Source organism: Callorhinus ursinus, unplaced genomic scaffold (assembly GCF_003265705.2).
Source record: "Callorhinus ursinus isolate GAN/ISIS: 27379988/994484 unplaced genomic scaffold, GSC_fseal_2.0 scaffold88, whole genome shotgun sequence".
NCBI lineage: Eukaryota > Metazoa > Chordata > Mammalia > Carnivora > Otariidae > Callorhinus > Callorhinus ursinus.
Genome location: NW_027397150.1, coordinates 758,918 through 769,884, shown reverse-complemented (window position 1 = coordinate 769,884; position 10,967 = coordinate 758,918). Strand labels below are relative to the sequence as shown.

Sequence of the window (10,967 nt, the reverse complement as noted above, 5' to 3'; positions counted from 1 at the left end):
ATCCCCTTCCCATTCCCTTGTTGGCACATACACAGCCCAAAAGGGCAGTCTAATTCATCCCACTATTGGTTGGATTAGGCATAACAACGGCTGTGGGCACTGGAATAGGAGGAATTGCCTCATCCTCTTATTACTACCAGCAACTGTCAGAAAATCTCACAGAAGATAAAGAACAGGTGGCCATGTCTATAATGACCATACAAGATCAGATGGACTTCCTTGCAGCGGTGCTAATACAGAATCGGAGGGGCTTGAACCTGCTCACCGGTGAAAAGGGGAGACTTTGTCTCTTCCTAAATGAGGAATGTTGTTTCTATATAAACCAATCAGGGTTAGTCAGAGACACGATCCAGCAACTACAAGATCAGGTTGCTCACAGGAGAGAAGAATTAGCAAATTCTTGGGGCATTTAGTATAATATCTGGAGCTAGACTACATGACTCCTTCCCCTAGCTGGTCCTCTCCTCATGATCCTATTGGTATTCCTGTTTGGTCCATGTATTATTAATCTCATCATCCGATTCATCAGCTCTTGGATATAGTTAATTAAATTACAACTACTAGTAACCCAATACAGGCCACTAGACTGGCAAGAGCCCTAATAATAATAATAATAATCGATGCCCATTCAAGTAAGGAAAAGGCAACAAAGGGGGGGAATGAAGAGGAAAAAATCTGTGTCCTAGGGTGGCTGACCGAGCCAGCAGGAAAGTCCCAGTCCCTGCCCCAGGGCTCTTCCGGGTTCTTCTCCCTGCTCCATTTCCTGCGTGCCAAAAGTGTCAAGTACGTGGAAGTAGAAGTGTATAAATTACCCCCCTTTGCTTGTGCTCGGGGCTCAGACCTTTGGAGATCATTCTCCTCTGAGCCCACCGGCATTAAATAAACCAGGAGGTTTATTTATATTTATTTATATTTAATCTTCCTTCGGGGTTCCAGTCCAGGTTCTGTAACAGGAGGAGTGACCATTTGTATATCTCCTTTGGAGAAATGTCTATTGGGGTCCTTTACCCTTTGTTTAATCAAGTTATTTGGTTTTTGGTTCTTTGTTGTCATTGTTGTTTTGCTTTTGAAATGTATGAGTCCTTTATGTATTTTGGACATTAACCACTTATCAAATACATACTTTGCAAGAATTTTCTCCTACTCTGTAAATTATCCTTTCATTTTTGGATTGTTTCTTTGCTGTGCAGAAGCTTTTTAGTTTGATATACTTGATGTTTGCTTTTGTTGCTTGTACTACTGGTGTCATAGCCAAAAAATTATTGCCAAGACCAATATCAAGATAATATTCCCTCTGTTTTCTTTGAGAAGTTTATAGTGTCAGGTCTTATGCTTAAGGATTTAATCTATTTTGAGTTGATCGATGTGTATGGTGTAATATATGGGCCCAAAATCATTCTTTTGCATGGAGATATCCAGTTTTTTCCAACAATTTTACTGAAGAAACTGTCCTTTTCCCATGTTGAAAGCACACAAAAAGCCAACAGGTATATGAAAAATTGCTCAACATCACTTATCATCAGGGAAATGTAAATTAAAAGCATGATGAGATACCAGCTCACACCTAGACTAAATGTTCATAAGAATGAATTTTATCAAAGAGACAAAAGGTAAGTATTGGCAAGGACGTGGAGAAAAGGGAACTCTGATACCATGTTGGTGGAATTGTACTTGGTATAGCCATTATGAAAAACAGAATGGAATTTCCTCAAAATATTAAAAATAGAACTATCATATCATCCAGTAATCCCACTTCCAGGTATTTATCCAAAGGAATCAAAATCAGGAGATCAAAGAGATACCTGCACTCCCATGTTCATTGCAGCACTATTCACAATAATCAAGATATGAAAACAAACTAAAGGTCCACCTGGAAAGAAGAATGGATAAAGAAAATGTGGTAAATACATACAATGGAATCTTATTCAGCCTTAAAAAGGAAGGAAGTCCTGTCATTTGCAACTACCCAGTTGAGCCTGGAGGACATTATGGTAAGCGAAATAAACCAGTCACAGAAGCACAAATACTACACGAGGTCCTTATAAGTGGAATGTAAAATAGCCAAACTCATAGAAGAGAATGGAGAATAAATGGTGGTAGCCAAGGGCTAGGGGGAGGGGAAAATGTGGAGATGTTTGTCAAGGGTACAAAATTTCAGTTATGGAAGATGAGTTCTGGAGATCTACTATATCACATAGTACTACAGCTAACAATACAATATTGTATGTTTACTTAAAATTGGCTAAGAGGATAGATCTTATGTTTGGTATTTGCACCACAAAATAATAAGAAGAATGATAATAATAGTAGTAATAATAATAATAATAGTGATGGGAGGAAACATTGGGAGCTGATGGATAGGTCTATGGCCTTGGTGGTGATGTTTTTATGGGTTTGTACTTATCTCCAAACTCATTGAGGTGCCTACATTAAATATACACAGCTTCTCACAGGCACCTTGATAAAGTAGTAGAAGTGAGTGATAGGCATCAATAATAAAACAAATTTCAGCATTCCAATTCAAATATATAAAATTCCACTCTTCTTCCCACTTCTTCATGGGCATTACTTTTTGTCTCAACCAGTTTTCATTCTCCCTTTTGCTCCCTTTTGTATCATTATTTCTTCATCTACCAGATACTTGATGGGTTCCTACTTTCTTCCCATGTCATTGTTAGGAGTTTTCAACATCCATCTAGGTATGTTTGGAAAGTGATGCTGAAATTGCATTTATTCCTCATGTGGCCACAGAACAAGAGAAAGCCAGAAATTTTGGAGATTAGAAAATACGTGATGGTATTTTTGTGTAAACTGAGAGGTCATTTGTATCATTGGGTAATGCTGCTGTGACCACTGATCTACCCAACACTCTGCACACATTGATATCATGTCCCCTATGCACAACAGTATGCTATATTTGTTTCTGGATAATGGAGGAGAGAGGTAGGAAAAATGCACTTGGTATGGGTGGTGAGCTGTGTCTCCTTTCAGCTCACTCCCACCAGGGCCTTCTCTATAAAAAACAACATTGCTCAATCCACCCTCTCAGCCTGACAGGAAAGACTTCCTTAATTGTAAATACAAAAGCACATTTTAAGCTAAACAAACATGTTTTACAATGTACCTATCATCATGAATCTCTGTATAAATTTCCCTTTTGTCCTTTTGGTAATGTGTAAAATTGAGAAATCAACTTAAAATTATTCAAATTTTGTAGAATTGCTGCATGCTGCATCTGAGAGTTGTGGAGAGCCCTCTGTTCCCCAAACCTTCTTGCTTGGCCCCAATTTTGAGCAACTTGGCATTTGGTGATTTCCCTCTGTTTTTCACAACCAACTCAGCTGTTAATTAAACCCAGAGCAACATCTCCATGACAATGTCTCTGGCATCAGGAGACCCAGCAAAGAACCACCCGCTACCAATAAATACAACAAAAGTGCCAACTCTTCTGTGGTCAATGTTTGATGTGGGTTGTGGATTTTGGTCAATTGGCACAAAAGGGCAGGAGGAAACTGGTTGCGTTTGGTCGGGGTCTAAGGCCCCAGACTATCATCACATCTCTGTCCCTGAGTAGAGATCAGTAGCCTCTGTCCCATTTTGACCTTCTCCCTTCCGCCACTTCAGCTTGGGTTCAGTCTCCAGCAGCCTCTGTGCCTCTGTTCCTCTTAGGAAGAAGGAGGGCAGATGGGAGTCCATCACTGAATAACAGACATCCATCTGGGAATGAATCCCTATCCAAGTGAGAAACCGGACAATGGACAGGACGTGAGAGTAAACATCTAGCTCCCAGTGTGATCTATGGTTTTACATCTCAGGTAAGAGACAGAGAAGGGTGATGCGCCCATGCTGGTACAGTGCCACTAAAAACAGGTATCGCCACAAGTAAGGATGTGGTCTCCAAATAATGTCATCCAGGACTGTTTAAGCCTTAAAGTGAATTTCTATAAAGCTATGCATATAAGTTTTATACATATCCTAAATTAACTGACTCAGTGTGCTTCCTCAATTTACATAGACACTGTCTTGGTTCTGATTTAACTCAGTAGGGCACTCAACAATATTTTAATCAGAAAATCTTTAGTTCATTAGAGCAAGGATACTTAACATAAAATCTACCCTCTTCATAGATATGAAGTACATAATACCATAGTGTTAACTACAGGCACAATACTGAAAAGCAGATCTCTAGAATGCGTTCGTCTTGCATGGCTGATTCTCAGAGCCATTGAACAACCACTCCACACTTCCCCTGACCCTGGCAATCACCATTCTGCTCTGTGTCTATGAGTCTGACTCTTTAGCTTTCTCCTATATGTGGAATTTGCCCTTCTGTGACTGGCTTACTTCACTCAGCATAATGTCCTCCGGTTCATGTTGTTGAAAATAGCAGGATTTCCTTTTTTTTTTCAAGTCTGAATAACATGCCATTGTGTATATACACCTACAAAATCTTGAATAATGACCTTTTTCAGAAATGGTTGTAGTATGTGGCATCTAGACAATTACAATACCTAATACAGGTCCCAGTACTTAGTGAGTTCCCTGCAAACAATGAGAGTTGACAGATATGAAGACACAGAAATACAAAGGAACACAAAATTAGAGTCAGTCAGAATCACTAGCACAAGCTCAAAGAGACCAGTTGCGCTCAGGAACAGGACATGGGAGCACCTGTACAAAGATGCACAAAGAGGGAGTTAGTATGTACCTAATAAACAGCTCAAGGAGGCATAATAACACAATTGCAATAACATTCTGAAAGACAAATACCACTGTTCTGTTGCTAGCACAACCACTTGGTTGCATTCTAGTCTTGGGGTCTTCACAGAACTCTCTGCTCAATTTTTTCATCTCTCAGATGAGACTGCTAGGCTCGAGCTTTAAGATTTCTTATGACCATGACATTTAGGACTCAGACTTTTGGAGATTCTCCTGGGTAAGGGACAGGGCTGATGCAGCATACCCTTCCCTGTCCTGTGGAAGGAAACTGTCTTTATCCTATTAAACCCTTTCTGAAACCAGTGGAGTGCACCCAGCAGTATCAAAGTCATATTCTGAAAAGCATCTGTCCCATTTTGATTCTAAATGATAATGACAGAATTAATATTTGTGTAACACTTAACCATTGCAGTAGTATTTTCTCATTCATTTTGGAGAAAGCTTGAAAGTTAAGTTAGCTGATTATGAGTGAACTCCATTATAAAGATGAGAAAACTGATTCAGACACATCAAAGTCCCATAGCCAAAACATAGCGGGGTCAGGACTTGAGTCCACAGCAAAAGTGTAACAGAAATCTTGTCTTAAAGTACTTGCATATAGAAGGAGAGGGACAGAATTCTGCTCTCCTCTTCTCACCAGCATATGTGTGTGTGTGTGTGTGTGTGTGTGTGTGTACACACACACACAGATGTGAGCAATGCTCCTACACCAGTCAGATGATCTATAATCTAGTAATAGTTCTAATGGCTGTGTGAACTTGATGAGTATCCTCAAACTCTTTGGTTATCAAATTTCTCATCTTTATAATGGAGATATTAAAAATAATATGTACCTCAAGGACTCATTATGAACACCAAATGAGACAATACATATATATTTTTTTCACTCTATCCTGAATATGGTGAACTTGTAATAAATGTTAGTTCACATTGTATTTCTAAAAGATGGTTCTAAATTTTGGTTGATAAACTATTAGCAAAATTGTATTTTAATTTTTTTCCTCCTGGAAATGTCAAAAGGAATACTGACAGACTAATGGTGGGGATGAAATTCCCCCTAAAGAACTAACTGAAGTAGGCTGGAGGTGGGGTTAATTTGTGACCTTGATGGGGAGTTTATGGTACAGAAAGAGAAAAAAAGGGAAAAATGTGTGTCTCTTGTTTCACAGACCTGTATTTCCTTTGGAAATATGAAGACTCCGTATGTTGACACAGCTAAATAGCAGGCACTGGTTCCGTTCTGAAGGGCCAGTCAACACTAAGGAAAGTGGTCATCAGCCCAATCACAATGTTTACATGAATAACACCGGTAATATCCATATTCTTATCAAAATGCTTACTGGTGATATTCAAATACTGTTTGTTCTTCAAAGCTTTCCAGAAATTATTTGTTTTTTCCTCAAGATTTTCAGAACATTTTGCTTGTACTTCTTTCATAATGTTTATGATGGTCTGCCTTGTAATATGCTTGTTGTTTGATTCTCTCTTCTCGGAGAAAGGAACTGTGATTTTATTCATGTTTACATTTTCAGTGCTTAGAACATAATAGAAATCATGAAATCATAAGTATGAGAATCATGGAACAATGTATTCCAGTCTTTAGAAGCTCAACAAATAGTTGAGTTTGATACCTAAATACATAGATACCTAAAAACATGTTGTACAAAATATGCATCACTGATAATTATAAAACATCCATAAGGAGAAAGTCCTAGGTTTATATTCATATGTGACTAAGATTAACTACAATTTATTTTCTAAATTTCATACCATCCCCCAACAAAATAGAAAATGTAGGAAAACTTTCTACCCAGGCATAAATAACTGATATGGATGACTCTACCTGCAGAGCCACCAGACACCAAGGGGCTGGCATCATCCTTCAGGGTCTAGCCCTTGCTCCCTCCAGCACAGAGCAGGACTCTGGAAAATCAGATTACCTTCAGTCAGGCTTGGAAAGCCCCAGGGGAATGATAATCCCTCTTAAATTTTCCTTCCCCTCGAAATCACAGAAAAGGCAGATTCAACAACTTGCCATGAGTTAAATGCTCATTATCTCACTGATGAAAATATTTCTGGTCCAGTTTCCACAGAACAACGGTAAAGTAATGAAAGAGAAGTGTTTACTGAGGAGTCACTATTTACTAAATTGGACTCTTTTATATACACGCTTTCAGTTAATTTTCACTGTAGCCCTGGGATGTAGGAATTACTTTTCTCACTATACAAATGAGAAAACAGGGCTTGGAGAATTTATGATCTTACCACTAAGAACATGCCAGAGTCAGGATTAAGGCCTAAATCTGTTTAAGTTCAAAACCTACTTCATTCCTACATTACTCAACTTCACTTGTGTTTATAAAGGTAAAATTTGAGATCATACGCATGGAAATTCATTTGTAGTCCTGAGAATTGGGGATCCTGGAATTAGAAAGATAACAGCATACTAGTAATAGACTTGCCTTCTAGGAAATAAAAGCCCTTGTGTCGGGCATTGAACAAAGAACTAGAGGAATAAGGTGGAGGAAGAGAAGGTCTGACCGGGGTGAGGCAGGATACTATGGAAACAAAAACATCAGGGGCAGGACAGCAACTGTGCTTCCCTGAACTATTTATACATCTGGATGAAAGTGGTAGAAACTAAATTATGCCCAGCCTCATTATATTGTCCAAGAATACTTTAGTTCAACATTTCTATAACAGCTATAAAGAAACCCAGAAATAAGCACAGACATATTTTTTTCCAAGAATATACAAAAGATTTTTCTCCTTGTTGCTTTCAGTTGCAAGTGCAAATCTGTCATTTCAATCATCACATTATTTTATAATAATCACTTCTGCAAACATCTCACCCTGAACTGTGAGGTCTTGGACTGGGTCTTATTTATATGTGTGTCCTTAACACACAGTGCCTGGTCCTAATCACATTGCTTAACACTTGTTGTATAGCATCTGATATTATTGATTTAGGGGTTCTCTGTTAAGGTAGGGTACACTGCCATTAATTTTTGTTATTGGTATTAGTTAAGATAATAACTTTGAATGATATACTTTTTTTTAAAAATGGGATAAACACAAGTCTACCTTATAATTTCTCTCCCATTTACTTACATTCCCATATACCCTAGAGAGTAACGTATGTCCAAGGATTTGGGAATACATGGAATTCCAGTGATGCTCTCTCTTCAGTGCTATATTCCTATTGTAAATGGAGATTTCTCTTTTTGGTTTGAAAGATACTACTTAGTTCCTTGTAGTACAGAAACCCTTAGGTATTCTTGGTCTTATACAATCCTCATGCCCAGGAGGAAAGAACACTGAGGATTCTCTTACTGTGCACATTCTAGGAAGGCTTCTTGACACCACGAGATAAGTAACAACATGCCAAGTTAGCTTTTTTATTTGTATGATTATTATTTATTGAGAAGCTATTAGGTACTTAAGATGGTTCTAGATACTGAAGAGCATTCAGGTGAAGATACATAAAATTTACATCTTCCCCTCAAGGGTACAAAATCCAATGGAAAAGAGAAATGAGAAAAAGGCAATACAGTATTTCAAAATCAAGTAAACACATTAAATTGGCAATTAATGTCTTACACAAATTCTGAAGAAGAAACAACTCTTTATGGGGAGATATCAACGAAGTTCCGCAATAAACAGGTTTGGCTGAGGCTTCAGAATAATGGTAAAACATTTACAAATAAAAAATGGGTAACAAGCTAGCAAAAGCAAGGAGTAGAGGCAAGGAAGATGCAACATATCTGCATGAGAGTGATGCATTCCATGAAGGTTGATATGATCACAGACACATAGTTTGGTTTCCAAAACAAGACCTTAAAAACCACAAAGTGTTGGAATATGAAGTCATGAGTGAAATTTTGAGGAGGGGAGTAATGTGATATAATTTACATTATAGAAGTTTACCTGGCATCAGGGGCAAGATGCATTGAAGAGATGTGTGTGGGATGGGAAGAACAGGCACAATGGGGTGTCAGTAGGGGTTAAGAGAAGTGATGGAAATGGACAAGGGTCCTGAGGAAGATGGGGGTACTCTCTGCAGGAGGAAGGACTCAGGTGGGCATTGGAGGATGCAGAGGTATTTTCTATCCTGGAAAACTTTTTCCAGATTGGGGAACAGAAGGAAGGTTCAGAAGCAAGAGTCAGCATAATGAGAGTATGCAAAGGTGGAGCCAATGACCATGCCAAGAAGTGTGGCCAACAGGGGCAAGGAGAATGCAGGTCCAGGTTATAGCGAGATGGGAACTAAGAGTCGGACTGTAAGTATAAGGGGAATGCTAATGAGAAGCTGCTGAGGATCATAGAAAAGTCGCCTCTCAATGTAGCATGTTAAAACGATTTACTCTGCAACTGAGGGTATGGGCATATGTGAGGACAAGCAAACCAAAAGGCCAGGTTTGCATGATAAACCGAGTGAGGGGCGAGGAATGTGAATGACAGTTGCATCCTGCAAGAGCAGATGAAGGGATAGTTGGGTCTGAGAAAGTCCAGAACCGTTTGCCTGTGGTGTTAGAATGACTGTGGAGATGAAAAGTTGGACATGCACTTGGCTGATTTTAGACACCTCTTCCTGTCTTAAAAATAAACTGGATGGAGGGGGAATAATGAATTCAGAACTCAGATCTTAACACCTACTCAATGATGAACAATTTCTTGTGATTCTACTAGTTTTCAGAGGTTTATCTTGACACTATCTCCTCCTCTCTTGGATTGTCTCCAAATTATGAATCTTCCATGGAGCGAGGCAATGAGACCCTGGTGAGGGAGTTCATCTTCCTTGGCTTCTCTTCTCTGGCCGGGCTGCAGCAACTGCTCTTCATAGCCTTCCTGCCCCTCTACCTGTTCACTCTGGGCACCAATGCCATCACCATTGCCACCATCGTGCTGGACAGAGCCCTTCACACCCCCATGTACTTCTTCCTTGCTGTCCTCTCCTGCTCTGAGACCTGCTACACCTTCGTTATTGTACCCAAGATGCTGGTGGACCTGCTGGCCCAGAAGAAGACCATCTCCTTCCTGGGCTGTGCCATCCAGATGCTCACCTTCCTCTTCCTTGGCTGCTCTCACTCCTTCCTGCTGGCAGCCATGGGTTATGACCGCTACGTGGCCATCTGTAACCCTCTGCGCTACACGGAGCTCATGGGACATCGGGTGTGTGTGGGACTAGTGGCTGCTGCCTGTGCGTGTGGCTTTACTATTGCACAGATTATCACCTCCATGGTATTTCACCTGCCTTTCCACTCTTCCAATCAGCTCCATCACTTCTTCTGTGACATCTCCCCTGTCCTCAAAGTGGCATCTCACCATACCCACTTGAGTCAGATTGTCATCGTCATGCTCTGTGCATTGGTCCTCATTGTCCCCCTGTTACTGATTTTGGTATCCTATATTCACATCATTTCTGCCATAGTCCAGTTCCCTTCCACATTAGGCAGGTACAAAGCTTTCTCCACCTGTGCATCCCACCTCATTGTTGTCACCATCCATTATGGTTGTGCCTCCTTCATCTACTTAAGGCTCAAGTCCACCTCCTCCTCAAGCCAAGACGCTCTCATATCTGTCTCCTACACCATCCTCACTCCACTGTTCAACCCGCTGATTTACAGCCTCAGAAATCAAGAATTCAGGTCAGCACTTCGTAGAGCTGTGGGAAGAACCATTTCCCTGCCACAACGTTAATCAATATCCTGCTCTTTCCAAACAGTAAAGTGCAAGGTGTACAGGGAAAAATTCCCAGAGCAGAAGTGATCAAGCAAGAGAGCAGAGTTTTCAAGAACAGAGATCATTTCCTTCATTTCCATATATAAAATTCAGAAAAACACATCTTGCTGTAATCACATCCGTTATTGCTCATTGAGGTTTTTTCAGTTGAGGGAAGAATAATTGATGGCTATTACAGGAAAGCTTGTATGTGTTCAGAATTCTAGGCTTTGGCAAATACTATTATTCAGTCTCAGTCAGATGGGAATCCAACCCTGAAAAATACTTCACGGCCCTGACTCTCTGTTTCAGGGACCCAGGAAGCTCCTGTCTCCATATCTCTCCCTTTGAGGATGTTTCCTGAGTCTCAGTTTTTCAATACAGGCAGACCACAATGCTTACATGACATAACATTTTTAAATGGGTGTGATGATGTTTGGTGCTTAAGATATATCGAAGTAAAGTTCAAGCAAGAAAATTATACAAGAAGTTACCCATTTATGTGTTTCTAATGTATTGTGGGAGCA

At 39.9% G+C, this 10,967-nt stretch overlaps 1 protein-coding gene across 1 annotated transcript; it reads left to right on the top strand.

Annotated features, from left to right (window-relative positions):
* The first annotated feature begins 9,474 nt into the window (after nucleotides 1–9,474).
* OR10K2 (olfactory receptor family 10 subfamily K member 2) lies at nucleotides 9,475–10,419 on the top strand. The gene has a single exon (XM_025860748.1). The coding sequence runs from the start codon at nucleotides 9,475–9,477 to the stop codon at nucleotides 10,417–10,419; it is 945 nt and encodes a 314-aa protein (XP_025716533.1).
* Nucleotides 10,420–10,967: the final 548 nt, after the last annotated feature.